Source organism: Aythya ferina (genome assembly GCF_964211825.1).
Source record: "Aythya ferina genome assembly, chromosome: W".
NCBI lineage: Eukaryota > Metazoa > Chordata > Aves > Anseriformes > Anatidae > Aythya > Aythya ferina.
In genome coordinates, this window is record NC_140313.1 from 14700869 (window position 1) to 14716221 (window position 15353).

Here is a 15353-nt window from a genome sequence, read left to right on the forward strand (position 1 = left end):
GACTGGCAAAAAATGTTTGCTCCACTCTGTTCACACCGGTAATCATAACTGCTGTCTGGATTGCACACCCCGCTTCTTGGCATCTTGTGTTAGTATTGAAATTTGTGCTCCTGTATCAATTAAAAACTTCACAAATTGCCCTTTAGGACCAGCTGGAATCAAAATGTATGGGCCATCAACACTTACCCATTGATAAGCCTCCAACTTCCAGACAGGCAGGCCCAATTGCCATCCAGACTTGGCTAATTTTTTGGCTTCATGTCCTGCAATTCCTTCCTAGGGAGGAGGAAGAGGGTTATCTCCCTTTCTGGGAACTGGTGCCAGCAGAGCCGAAATGGAAGACGTTGTGTGGCAGGCAAACAATAACCTAGTTTCCATCACTGAAACATGGTGGGACCACTCCCATGACTGGAGTGCTGCAATAGATGTCTATAAGATCTTCAGTGAGATATTAGAGAGTGTTTTGATGTTGAGCTTGGGGCTGGGAATGATAAGGTCAAGTCCCTATGGATAAAGATCAGGGGGATGGCCAACAAGGCAGACATCCTGATGGGGGTCTGTTATGTTATAGATTGCCAAACCAGGATGAAGAGACGGATGAGGCATTCTACAAGCAGCTGGTGAAGTCACACAATCGCCAGCACTTGTTCTCGTGGGGGACTTGAACTTCCTGGACATATGCTGGAAATACAACACAGCCCTGAGGAAGAAGTCTAGGAGGTTCCTGGAGTGGGTTGAAGATAGCTTCCTGACTCAGCTGGTTAGTGAGCCTACTGGGGAGGAAGTGCCCCGCTAGACCTGCTGTTCATGAACAGAGAAGGACTGGTGGGTGATGTGGTGGTCAGGAGCTGTCTTGGGCAGAGTGACTGCAAAATGGTGACGTTCTCTGTTCTTGGTGAAGTTAGGACGGGGGGTCAGTAAAGCTGCTACCTTGGACTTTCGGAGGGCAGACTTTGAATTGTTCAGGTCGCTGGTAAGAAGGGTCCCTTGGGAGTCAGTCCTGAAGGGCAGAGGCATTCAGGAAGGCTGGACGCTCCTCAAGAAGGAAGTCTTAAAGGCGTAGGAGCAGGCTGTCCCCGTATGCTGTAAGATGAGCCAGCGAGGAAGAAGACTGAAGTGGCTGAACAGGGAACATTTGCTGAGTGCCTGGGAGAAAAAGAGAGTTTATGTCCGGTGGAGGAAGGGACAGGCATCTCAGGGGGAGTACAAGGAACTTGCCAGCATATGCAGAGAGAAAATCAGAAAGGTTAAAACCCAGCACAAGCTCAACCTGGTAGCTATGGTAAAAGATAACAAAAAATGTTTTCACAAATACATTAATGGTAAGAGGAGAGCCAAGGAATATCTCCATCTTTTACTGGATGCAGGGGGGAACATGACTACTGAGGATAAGGAAAAGGTTGAGGTTCTTAATGCCTTCTTTACATCTGTTTTTAACAGTCAGACCACTCATCCTAAGAGTACTCAGCTTCCTGAACTGGAAGTCAGGGACGGGGAGCAGAAGAAACCCACCACAGTTCAGGTGGAAACAGTTAGACACCTGCTGCAACACCTGGACTGTCACGAGACCATGGGGCCAGATGGGATCCACCTGAGAGTGCTGAGGGAGCTGGCGGACATGCTTGCCGAGCTGCTTTCCATCATCTATCAGTGGTCATGGTCATTCAGAGAGGTCCCAGATGACTGTAGATTTGCTAATGTGATGCCTATCTCTAAGAAGGGTTGTAAGGAGGACCCGGGGAACTACAGGCCTGTCAGCCTGACATCAGTGCCAGGAAAGGTGATGGAACAGGTCATCTTGAATGCAATCACACAGCATGTGCTGGACAGCCGGGGGATCAGGCCCAGTCAGCATGGGTTCATGAAATGCAAGTCCTGCCTGACCAACCTCATCTTCTTCTATGACCAGGTAACTTGCTTGGTGGATGAGGGAAAGGCTGTTGACGTAGTCTACCTAGACTTCATCAAAGCCTTTGACATGGTCTCCCATAATACTCTCCTGGAGAAGCTGGAAGCCCATGGCTTGTACAGGTATACTCTTTGTTGGGTTAAAAACTGGCTGGATGCCTGGCCCAGAGAGTGGTGGTGAATGGAGTGAAATCCAGCTGGTGACTGGTCATGAGTGGTATTCCCCAGGGGTCGGTGTTGGGGCCCATCCTCTTTAATATCTTTATTGATGGTTTGGAAGAAGGAACTGAGTGTGCTCTCAGTAAGTTTTCAGATGATACCAAGTTGGGGGGGGAGGGGAAATTGGGCTATAACCCCGTTGCAGAAGGCCACCAGATTTGTCAGGCACAATCTGCCCTTAGTGAAGCCATGCTGGCTGTCACCAATCCCCTCCTTATCTTCCATGTGTGCACCCTCATTGAGTGCACCCTCGGTAAGTTTGCGGACGACACCAAGTTGGGGGGGTGGGGGGGGAGTGTTGATCTGCTGGACGGTAGGAAGGCCCTGCAGAGGGACCTGGACAGGATGGGTCTATGAGCAGAGGCCAACTGGATGAAGTTCAACATGGCTACGTACTGGGTCCTGCACTTTGGTCAGAACAACCCCATGCAGCATTACAGGCTTGGAGCAGAGTGGCTGGAAAGCTGTGCAGAGGATAAAGATCTGGGGTGTTGGTCGAGGCTCACCTGAATATGAGCCGGCAGTGTGCCCAGGTGCCACGAAGGCCAGCGACATCCTGGCTTGTATCAGGAATAGGGTAGCCAGCAGGACTAGGGAGGTGATTGTCCCCCTGTACTCTGCTCTGGAGAGACCACACCTTTTGTACTGTGTTCTGTTTTGGGTCCCTCACTACAAGAAAGACATTGAGGCCCTGGAGAGTGTCCAGAGAAAGGCAACAAAGCTGGTGAAAGGTCTAGAGAACAAGTCTTATGAGGAGCGGCTGTGAGAAAAATCTCAAATAATTTTCTTCAGACAGGATCTTCTGTGAAGCTTTTTTATTCGTGATTGCAATGGCAGGCATCCTGTCAATTAGGAGCGCATTTTAGTAAACAAATCATAACCTTTTATTCCACATTACCAGACGCCTGATCACCTCCCCTGTTTCCTCATTGGCTGAGTAGTACGGGTTCACAAGCTACTCGACACTCTTCTGTACCATATATACCACGTTTCTCACATGGCTGAGGGAGCTAGGGTTGTTTATACTGGAGAAGAGGAGGCTCAGGGGAGACCTTATTGCTCTATACAGCTACCTGAAAGGAAGTTGTGGGGAGCTGGGAGTCGGCCTCTTCTCACAGATAATCAGCAATAGAACAAGAAGGAATGGCCTCAAGTTACTGCAGGGGAGGTTCATATTGGAAGTGAGGAGAAATTTCTTCTCAGGAAGAGTAGTCAGGTACTGGAATGGGTTGCCCAGGGAGGTGGTGGAGTCACTGTCCCTGGGGGTGTTTAAGGAAAGGCTGGACTTGGTGCTTAGGCACATGGTTTAGTGGGTGATATTGGTGGTAGGGGGATGGTTGGACCACATGATCTTGGAGGTCTTTTCCAACCTTAATGATTCTATGGTTCTCTGAAATACGATACCTCCTTTTGCTGGTATCTCCTGTGTGGAATGCTTTGATCAGACTCAAGATAATGGCAGTAGGCTGACCTTGCATTGCAGTTCTGGGAATGCGTAGAGCTAATGCTTTTTTCCATAACTCAGTTCTCTGTTCTCAAGATTGCACTTGCAGGTTTCTAGAATTATTTTCCATTAGTTCAGTTTCTGTTCCCATTTTTACAGGTCTCCTCACCTTATGATCTCTTCTGCAGGTGTTCAGTTGTTTGTTTGTTGTTTTTTTTTTCAGCTGGTGCTTCCTCCCAGCACATTTTTCATGTTTAACAATGCAGTGCATTAATTCTGCCCATGCAGGGAGTTGCTTAAGGACATTCTGCGCATTGTCACCTTGTGTTGCATTATGTTCTGTGTCTCTTTTGATCTCATCTCATTTTTCAACTAAGTATGGTTTAAGAATTTCCAGGGCTTCTCTCATCAGTGACTTTACCATTGCAAAATCTCCTGTAGCAGATAGTGGGACATTATGGGTCTCTTGTTTGTGCATGGCCTGTATGCAAACAGCTTTTGTGACAGCTATAAAGACCTCACTTAGCGATTTAATAGGGACTATGGAGGGTTCACCCTGCTCCATGGTGTCTGTCTATCGCCCCAGCCCAATAAGCTACTCGGCTGGTGAGAGAATGGGGCTTATCTGCTGGGTCAGGTCCTGAATTTGAGAAAACTCATGGACCCCAACAGCTGTTTGCTTCATCCTCACTTAGCATTATCTGGTCTCCACCAGTGAAGCATACTCACAGCACTCATTCACTTTCATAGAATCATACAATGCTTTGGGTTGGAAGGGACCTTAAAGATCATCTAATTCCAAACCCCCTGTCATGAGCAGGGATGCCACCCACTAGATCAGGTTGCCCAGGGCCTCATCCAACCTGGTCTTGAACACCTCCAGGGATGCAGCATACACTACTTCTCTGGGCAATGAGAAGTATGGGGTGGGGGGTGGGGGTGGGGAGCACGCTATCATAATATCACATGTCCTATGTTATTGTATAGTTAAAATGTCAGGAATGCCCAGAATTTTGGATGCCTGATTATTATGGGATCTTTCTCATAAGCTAAAATCTAAGTAGTTACATGGAGCATTACTAGTATCTGTTTAATAAGATCAAAATGAGAACATGCTCAGAGCTGACTCAACTGCTTCTTGAGAGGAGAATTTCCAGAGTGGAATGTGTTGACCTTCCTAAAGTTAGTACAAAGCTTTATAATCTGCACAGTGCAATGGGACAGAATTAATTTTTAGATGTGTGCGGAATTGCAAGCTGGATCTTCAGCCTGTCAGTGTGATGCTCTTAGAATCTGACCATCCAAGCCAGCATTCCTACTAGCCTTTTTGTTCCTTTTATCCTTCATAAAAGCTTTTGTGAGTCAACATATGAAGAGTTTAAGTCTGAGTAGTCTTCTCAGACCTTCTGAGCTCATGAGAAGTTTGTTGCATTTAAAAATTATTTCATTTCCTTTGTCTCCAAAGAGTAGTATGGCCCTTTTTAAGGTGATGAAAACTTATTTTTGAGCTACTTGATTCCTGGGACTTTAAGTTCTTTGGAAAAGGAAAGATTTTGATTCTGTTTAGTATAAATGAGCTTTAGGTCGTAGTTTTTAAACTAAATTCCACTAGAAATAGGTAGTTGTGCTGTGCTATCAGCTATATGAATTTTGCATTGCCAATGTTCTGGCTTTCCTTACTACAATTATTCTGATGTTAATTTTTACTTGTATCTAAACTAGCAAAACTGCATTTTGAGACTGAGAAATAAGGCAGAACAGATTGTAATATTGCACTTATGAAAAAGTAAACATAAAGGATAATTTTGTATTTGATATTTTTGTAGGTACAAGCCTGTGCAAAAAGTGGATGGAGTTGCAGATGGTTTCACAGGAAGTGGTCAACAAACAGGCACATCTGCTGAACAAACTATAATTGCCCAAAGTCAACATCATCGACAGTTTTTAGGTATGAAAAGATGTGTTGTATTGTTGTATAAATAAAGTAAAATCCATTATCGCCACTGTGGCGGGTTAACCCTTGTCTGGCCACCAGGTGCCATCAAGCTGTTCTCTCACTCCCCCTACTCAGCAGGACAGTGGAAGAAAATGCAATGAAAAAGCGTGAGGGTCAAGATAGAGGACAGGGAGATTGCTTACCAATTGCCATCATGGGGAAAACAGACTCAACTTGGGGAAGATTAATTTATTGCCAATTAATTACAAAGTATGATTGTGAGAACTAAAACCAAAACTAAAATGACCTTCCCCCTACCCCCCATTCTTCCCAGGCTCAACTTCACTCCTGATTCTTCTGCCTTCCATCCCCTGGTGCTGGGGGGGGAGGGGGGAGGGATGGGGAATGGAGGTTGTGTTCAGTCCATAGCATTTCATCTCTTCTGCTCCTTCCTCCTCACACTCTTCCCCTGCTCAAGCAAGAGGCCCCTCCCACAGGGTGCAGTCCTTCACAAACGGCTTCTACATGGTTCCTTCCCATGGGACGCAGTTATTCAGGAACAGACTGCTCCAGCATGGGTCCCCTATGGGTTGCAGTTCTTGCCAGAAAACCTACTCCTGCATGGGCTCTTATCCATAGGATGCAGTTCCTGCCAGGGGTCTGCTCCAGCGTGGGCTCTCCACAGGCTACAGCCTCCTTCAGGCCATATCCAACTACTCCAGTGTGGGGTCCTCCTCGGGCTGCAGGGTGGATATCTGCTCCAATGTGTTCCTTCATGGGCTGTAGGAAGACAGCCTGTTTCACCATGATCTTCTCCATGGGCTGCAGGGGAGCCTCTGCTTCAGCACCTGGAGCACCTCCTCCCTCTTCTTCTTCACTGACATTGGTGTCTACAGGGTTGTTTCTCTCACTCCACTCCTCTATTACACAGCTGCCGTGCAGTGTTGTTTCTTTTGTTTGTTTGTTTGTTTTTAAACCTTTCTTAACTATGCTTTCACAAAGGTGCCACCAGCTTTGCTGTATGGCTTGCAGTGGGTCCCTTTTGGAGGCAGCTGGAACAGGCTGTGTCCAACATGGGGGCAGCTCCTGGTCTCTTCTCACAGAGGCCACCCTGCAGCCCCCTGCTGGCAAAACCTTGCCACATAAACCCCATACAGCCATGAACATCGTCATACAAATACAATAATTATTTTTAGTTATGCTGCCCTGTTTAAAACACTCACTGATAACAGAACAAAAAAGTTACTGAAAGGAGCTTAATATCATATATTGTAAGACATGCAATATTTAATATGCATCATACAGATATAAAATGAAAACTGTGAAAAGACTATTAGCATTGCAATATATTTTAAATCTACCATGCAATTTCCATGAAGCATTTTATACAAAAAAAAATGCAGGTTGAAAATCCTACCCTAAAAGCTTAGTAATTTTCACTGGCTTCCCAATTCACGCAGAATCTCACAAAATCACAGAAAATGGTTTAGGTTGGAAGGGAGCTCTGGAGATCATCTGGTCCAACTCCACTGCTCAAGCAGGGACACATAGAGCAGGTTGCGCAGAATCCTTGGCTGCATAAAAAGAAGAGTGGCCAGCAGGCTGAGGGAGGGGATTCTCCCCCTCTACTCTGCCCTTGTGAGACCCCACCTGGAGTACTGTATCCAGCTCTGAGGCCCCCAGCACAAGAGAGACATGGACTTGTTGGAGTGGGTCTGGAGGAGGGTTACAAAAATGATCAGAGGGATGAAACACCTGTTCTGTGAAGACACGCTGAGAGACCTGGGGTTGTTTAGCCTAGAGAAGAGAAGACTCCAGGGATACCTTATCACAGCCTTTCAACATTTAAAGTGGGCCTATAAGAAAGATGGAGAGAGACTTGTGATAGGACAAGGCATAATGGTCTTGCTCTGGTTTCAGCTAGGATAGAGTTAATTTTCTTCATGGTGGCTGGTATGTGCCATGTTTTGGATTTAGGAGGTTCTTTTAGAGGGTTCTTTGAGGATCCAAAAGGTACAGGTGGGCTTTTGGTAAAGTTGCCTTGGAGACGGAAGAAAATAAAATGTGTCTAACTTGCCCTGTCTCTCAGAGGACCCTTCTGTTGTGGGCTTGCTCAGGGTTAAAGAAAAACAGGTGCCAATACATTACCGCAACGGTGTACCAGCGGCAACATCGCACCAACCGAGACTCCCTGATTCCCATCCATAAGCTAATTCGTTGACTGGAGAGCCAAGGAGTGACCACCAAAACTCGCTCACCCTTTCATAGTCCCATATGGCCAGAGCAGAAGCCTATTGGAGAGTGGAGGCTAACAGTGGATTATTGTGGCCTGAATGAAGTCACACCACTGCTGAGTATTGCAGTGCCAGACATGCTAGAACTTCAATACAACTGGAATCAAAGGCAGCCAAGTGGTACGGCACAACTGATATCGCTAATGCATTTTTCTCCATCCCTCTAGCAGCAAAGTGCAGGCCACAGTTTGCTTTTACTTGGAGGGGCATCCAGTACACGTGGAATCAACTGCCTTGGGGTGGAAACACAGCCCTACCATTTGCAGTGGACTGATCCAGTCTGCACTGGAACAGGGGGAAGCTCCTGAACACCTGCAGTACATCAGTGACATCATCATTTGGGGTGACAAAGCAGAGGAATTATTTGAGAAAGGGAAGGAAATAGTCCAAATCCTTCTGAAAGCCAGTTTTGCCATAAAACAAAGTAAGGTCAAAGGACCCGCACAGGAGATCCATTTTTCAGGAATAAAATGGCAAGATAGATGGTCATCGTCAGATCCCAGTGGATGTGATCAACGAAATAACATCTATGTCACCACTACCTAGCAAAAAGAAAGACAAGCTTTCTTAGGCATTGTGGGTTTTTGGAGAATGCACATTCCAAATTACAGTCTGATTGTAAGCCCACTCTATCAAGTGACCTGGAAGAAGAATGATATCAAATGGGGCCCTAAGCAATGATATGCCTTTGAACTAATTAAATGGGAGATAGTTCATGCAGTAGCCCTTAGGCAGTCCATGCAGGACAAGAGGCAAAAAATGTGCTCTACACCACAGCTGGGAAGAATGGCCCCACCTGGAGCCTCTGGCAGAAAACATCAGGGGAGAGTCAAGGTCAACCGCTAGGGTTTTGGAGTCAGGGATACAGAGGATCTGAGACCTGCTATACTCCAACTGAAAAAGAGATATTGGCAGCATATGAAGGGGTTCAAGCTGCTTCAGAAGTGTCTGGTACTGAAGCATAGCTCCTCTTGGCACCTCGACTGCCGGTGCTGGGCTGGATGTTCAACTGATGCTACGTGGAGGAAGTAGGTTGCACTGATCACACAAGAAGCTCAAATAGGAAACTCCAGTCGCCCAGGAATTTTGGAAGTGATCACAGACTGGCCAGAAGGCAGATTTTGGAATATCACCAGAGGAGGAGGTGACACGTGCTGAAGAGGCCCCGCTGTATAACAAGATACCAGAGAATGAGAAGCAATATGCCCTCTTCACTGATGGGTCCTGCCATATTGTGGGAAATCATTGGAAGTGGAAGGCTGCTGTATGGAGTCCTACACGACGAGTTGCAGAAACAGCTGAAGGAGAAGGTGAATCGAGCCAGTTTGCAGAAGTGAAGGCCATCCTGCTGGCCTTAGAAGTTGCTGAATGGGAAAAATGGCCAATTCTCTATCTCTATACTGATTCATGGATGGTAGGAAATGCCCTGTGGGGGTGGTTACAGCAATAGAAGCAGAGCAACTGGCAGCGCAGAGGTAAACCCATCCGTGCTGCTGCATTGTGGCAAGTTATTGCCGCCCAGGTAGAAAACCTGGGTGTAAAAGTATGTCATGTAGATGCTCATGTACCTGAGAGTTGGGCCACTGGAGAACATCAAAACAACCAGCAGGTGGATCAGGCTGCTAAGATTGAAATGGCTGAGGTGGATCTGGACTGGCAACATAAGGGTGAATTATTTATGGCTCAGTGTGCCCATGACACCTCAGGCCATCAAGGCAGAGATGCAACATATAGATGGGCTCGTGATCGATGGGTGGACCTGACCGTGAGCACCATTGCACAGGTTATCTATGAATGCGAAATATGTGCTGCAAATAAACAAGCCAAACAAGCAAACAAACAAGCCAAGCGTTTAAAGCCTCCCTGGTATGGAGGATAAAGAACATGCTGTGGAAGACAGTCTGGGTTATTCCCGCCTTGAGCAAAGGCAAACCTATCTGTGGGATTGCTTTTGCTCAGGGACCTGGGTGCACTTGGTGGGTAACACAGAGGGATGGGGAGGTCCGGAGCGTACCTCAAGGGGATTTGATGTTGGGAGAGAATAGCCCACGATTTGAATTGTATTATGTTAATTGCTGTATAATACTGCATGTAATCACTACTATGGTTGCTATATGTCCCAACATCAGTATTACAGTAAGAGTCAACCAGATTAATGAAGAATGTATTTTGATGGAACTGAGTGAAGTGCAGCAGTGATAGAAGCAGACAAGCACAGTGGTGTTGGAGCCAGAGCTGGCCTCAGCATGCAACAATTCAACACCACACCCCATCTCTCCTGCCCTGAAGGATTGTTATGATAGATGGAACCCAGAGTCATGGACTAAACGAACTCAATAGACATTTTAGAGTGACGGCCCATATACTAAGGGAATGATATCTGTGTGTGCATATATCAAAAGACAGAAAAGTGGTGATTAATTGGGATGCATTGGAAAGTGGGACCTGAGCATGATGTAGAGGGTATGGAATAAGGGGTGGATCTTGTCCTGGTTTCATCTGGGATAGAATTCATTTTCTTCATAGCCACTGGTATGTGCTGTGTTTTGGATTTAGGAGAAAAATAATGTTGATAACACGCTGATGTTTTAGTTGTTGCAGAGCAGTGCTTACACAGAGGCAAGGGCTTTTCAGCTTCTTATGCTGTCCTGCCAGCGAGAAGGCTGGGGGTGCACAAGAAGCTGGGAGGGGACAGAGCCAGGACAGCTGACCCAAACTGGCCAGAGGGATATTCCATACCATATGGTGTCATACTGAACGATAAAAACTGGAAAGGTTGGGGGGGGGGGAGATCTCTGCTCAGGGAGTTACTGGGCATTGGTCGGCAGGTGGTGAGCAATTGCATTTTGCATCATTTGTTGTATATATATTTATATGTAGTAGTAGTAGTCTCAGGATTATTTTCTCTTCCTTTTCTGTCCTATGTAACTGTCTTTATCTCAACCCACACATTTTGTGATTTTTATTTTCAATTCTCTCCCCTATCCTGGGGGGGAGGGGGGGGGGGGGCGGGGAGGGAAGTGTATGGCTGTTTGGTGCTTAGCTGCCTGCCAGGTTAAACCACAACAGATTTTAAACTAATAGAGAATTGGGTAGATTTAGATTAGCTATAAGGATGAAATTCTTTACTATGAGGGTGGTGAGGCACTGGAACAGGCTGCCCGGAGAAGTTGTGGATGCTACATCCCTGGAAGTGTTCAAGGCCAGGTTGGATGGGGCTTTGAGCAACCTAGCCTAGTGTGGGAGGTGTCCCTGCCCGTGGGGGGGTGGGGGGTGGGGGAGGGTCCAGCCTTCCCATGTCTAGGAGGCTTTTGAATATCCTCAAGGAGAGAGACTCCGCAACCTCTCTGTGTAACCTGTTCCAGTGTTCTGCCACCTGCACATAAAATGGGATTATATTATATATATATATATATTGCATTTGTTGATGTAACTGATCTTATTGATTTCCCATTTGTGGAAACAAATGGTAATTTAGTAATTTGCTAAAGTAAAAAAGCCTATTAAATATCTTATTGCAGTAATTGTACACTTAGTTTTGAGTTCATACATTGATATTTTGAAGATCCACATTCTTTGGCCTAGCCTTGCTGTTATTGAAATCATTGAGAACCTTAGGCTGTAGTTCACGTTTTTGAATTTTTCCTTCCACATTCTCCCTGGTTGACAATATATTCCCTCACACGGCCCGATACTAGTGTATCTCTTAGAAACATTTGTGAGCAATAGTAAACGTACATGTTGTCTATAGTTGAAAGTCTTGTAAATTTCAAATAAATATATGCTGCTGAGTCTAGGAAACCCTTGCATTCATGTTAATACAAAAACTATTCAATTGATAAAAACAACAACAAAAAAAAACATTTAATAACATTAACCTCTTATATTCTGCTTTATCCTGTCATATTCTTTAATATATTAGTTGTTTGTTTTTTTTTTTATATACAGATACAGTATATTTGTGAAATCATTTTAATCTGCTACCTGCCAAGAATAATTTAACATTTCCTTTTGCTTAAAAAAAATAGCTAGCTGGTTTGTTAACAATTTTTTTTGCAACATTAAAATATATTAAATATGAAAGACATTCCTCTTTGGGCATTATGACCTTCTAGACTATATATTTACATCATTCTTAAATCTTTTCTAATTGAGCTGTAGTTGGCACCATTCACAATGGTTTTCTTCTGTTATGTTGTCATGGAAACAGATACATCTCGAGTACTTCCAGAGTTTGGAGAAGTTGAAATATCTTCTCTACCAGATGGTACTGCTCTTGAAGACATAAAATCATTGCAAAGTCTTTATCGAGAGCACTGTGAGGTAAGGGAAAAAAGGCATTCACATAAATCATTCTTCATTGAAAATTCATGTCTTCTAGTGAGAATCAGTACAACTGGATGACTGACACAAAACATATTACAGGCAGGCTATTGACATCTGATGTGCTAACCAAATAGTTTGCTTATTTCATCAGAAATGAAATTGGAAAAACGATTTCTCTGAAATTTCTCTCTTTACCAGGAAAGAAAAAAATATGTAATAGAATACTGAGACTGGAATATAATAATGTATATTTTTGGAGATTTTTAGATAAATTACACTTTAGATATATGCAGAGCTTTGCTTTTGTTTATAGGGGTTGAAAACAGATTAAATTATTAAATTATTATTTCTAACATTTATGTTAAAAACAAGCTCGCTATTTTCTTCAAGTTTTAAAGAAACAAGTTATTTAAGATTGTTAACATTTCATATTAAATAATGTCTTAAAATTATTGTTGAAGGTGCCAGAAAAAAAAAAAAAAAGTAAAAAAAAGTAATGAAATAGCAATTTTCCTATGTGTTTTTAATAGCATTAAAAATTCTGTTTAGATGAAGTCACCCGATATGTTTCCTTAAGCTCTTTTCTGGAGAATTCTTTCTATTTTCACTTGGACTGATCTGTCTATGCACACTAGTAAAATTCATCGCTAAAAAGTTATTAAAATACGTTGTTTATTTATAAATCTAAATTTTTATTACTTTTTCTGAAAACTGACTAAGGGGAGGGGAGAGCTATACCACTTGAAGGAGCTGGAGGAGAAAAATGGTAGCAGATTATCTGCACTTGTTTTATATTGTTTTAGGCAATAGTGGATGTTGTTGTGAATCTTCAGTTTAGCCTGATAGAAAAATTGTGGCAAACTTTCTGGCGCTATTCTCCTTCTGCTCCAGCTGATGGCACTGGTATTATTGAAGCAAGGTCAGTATATGTCACTCTTAAATAAATAATAGTTTATTATTATATTGTTTACTATTATTTATAATTTAATAAACAGCCCTGTTTAATAGAGGGTACTTTAGGAGAACATGATGATGGAAACATGGATGATGTTAGAGGAAACATTTCAGCAAGTGTCGGCTGGGGGGGATTAGAACACTGAAATCTGCCAAACCTCACTTAGCTTCCTGACTCTTCCAAAACTAGTTGTTTTATTCATGTTTCCAGATCTCATGATTTACTAACCAAGGCCAGTAAATGTCTCTCTTTACTCTATCATCATAATATAACAGCAAGTGTCAAATCAAAGCCTTGAAATGACTGTATACATCTTCCATTTTTTCCTTTGTTTGGATGACTACAAAGTATCCTTACACAGTATACTGTCCCATTCTTTTAAATTCCAAGAACCATTTTTATGCTACCTCTGCATAATTTCTGGGCTGGAGCTGAACTTTGGAGGCCATTTTTCCCCAGTTTCATATGAACAAGGTAAAGAGGTTCAATTGGATGTAACTGAGACTTTTACAAAGTTTTTATTAAATAAGCAAAGTCCATTGTACTTTTCTTATCTGTATGTAAATGCATTTTCATTTATTCTTTTGTTACTTTTATTCACGCCAGCAATCTGACTGAAATAGAAAGTCGACTTCCAAAAGGAAAACTGATTACTCTGTGCAAAAATGAGTCTATTCTGAAATGGATTTGTAATTGTGACCATGTGATGTACCAGGCTTTGGTGGAGATTCTCATTCCTGATGTCCTTAGACCTATTCCTAGTAAGTTAAACACAGATAACACCTCATAAGAATTTTGGCTTGGTTTGTTTTATGTGGTGGTGTTTTTGTGCATCACGTGAGACTTTGGGGAATGATTTTGAAGGATATAAAAGTAGCATGTGTCATCTTTCCTTAATTCTGTTGAGTAGGAAGGTGTACTGGAGTTGATGTAAGCACTGTATTTAAAGGAAAGGAGACTAGATATTTCACTGCATTTAGGGAACTCTCCAGAAGTTTTTGGAATATATTTCCCTATGGAAGATGCTTTTGTCACTGCAAAGTCTAAGTTTTTATTAATTTTAAGATAAAAATGGGTTCCTTTACACACTGGCTCTAGTCTACCTGACAGATGCAAATGCACTATGGTCCTGAGCCTGAGTCCATTAATGTCAGACAGTCTTTCCACTGACTTCAGTAGACTTTAGCATTACATATAAAAAAAACTTTCCCAGACCAGACTTTCCCTCTGGCCTCAGGAGCCTGGGGTTCCTGAAAGCAGTCCTTACCAGTAAAGACTGAGGTGAAGAAGGCATTCAGTACCTCATCCTTTCCCATGTCCTTGGTCTTCAGGATCCCTGCCCCATTCAGCAGCAGGCCCGCATTTTCCCTGGTCTTTATTTTGCTGCTGATGCACCCGTAGAAGCTCTTAATGTTGCCCTTCATATCCCTCGCCAGTTTCAACTCTAGGTGGGCTTTGGCTTTCCTAACCCCATCTCTGTACTCTCAGACAGTGTCTCTGTATTCCTCCTGGGTCACTTGTCCCTTTTTCTGGATCCCATATGCTTCCTTTTTATGTTTGAGTTTAGTCAGGAGCTCCTTGTTCATCCACACAGGCTTCCTGCCACCTTTGCTCGATTTCCTACTCACTGGGATGGACCATTCTTGATCACGGAGGAGGTGATCCTTGAATATCCCTGGACCCTCCTCTGCTCTCCAGGACTCTACCCTGTGGGATTCTTCCAAACAAGTCCCTGCACAGGCCAAAGTCTGCTCTCCTGAAATTTAGAGATGTGATCCTGCCATTTGCATTGCTCCCTCCTCTCAGGTTTCTCAACTCCACCATCTCACGGTCAATGCAGCCCAGGCTGCCCACAACCTTCCAGGCTGCTCCAACCACAGTTCTTCCTTGTTTGTAAGAATTGCATCCAGCAGAGTGTCTCCCCTTCAGCCCTGTTTTTCTGATTACAAGCTCTCTCTTTTCCATAACACCTTAAACCCGTTCCTTGTCAACCCATTCCACCACTTCCTCATTTGATTGTGGACCTCCCTTGTCATTTCTAGTTTAAAGCTCTCCTCACCAGGTTGGCCAGCCTGCTGGTAAAGATGCTTTTGCCTCACTTGGTCAGGTGGATCCCATCTCTTTAGCAGTCTTTGATTCTTAAAGAGAGATCCCCACGGTCATAAAAAACAAATCCCTATTGTCATCACCAGCTGGGCAACCAACTGTTGACCCACAGGATCCTCCCATTCCTCCTCAAATCCTTCCTTCTCACTGGAAGGATCAAGGAGG

The 15353-nt window shown here is 43.9% G+C and overlaps 1 protein-coding gene and 1 long non-coding RNA gene across 3 annotated transcripts in view; one reads left to right on the forward strand and one right to left on the reverse strand.

Moving 5' to 3' along the window:
* LOC311426277 (transcription factor RFX3-like) overlaps positions 1-15353 on the forward strand; it is a 201563-nt gene that overhangs the window by 148498 nt on the left and 37712 nt on the right. For both annotated transcript variants that reach the window (XM_084502539.1, XM_084502540.1), the window contains 4 exons: positions 5398-5519; positions 12012-12124; positions 12931-13046; positions 13689-13843. In XM_084502539.1, coding sequence (XP_084358665.1) covers positions 5398-5519; positions 12012-12124; positions 12931-13046; positions 13689-13843 — 506 coding nt within the window. The remainder of the gene's footprint in view (positions 1-5397; positions 5520-12011; positions 12125-12930; positions 13047-13688; positions 13844-15353) is intronic.
* LOC311426428 overlaps positions 1-15353 on the reverse strand; it is a 271970-nt gene that overhangs the window by 89310 nt on the left and 167307 nt on the right. The gene's annotated exons all lie outside the window — the stretch shown is intronic.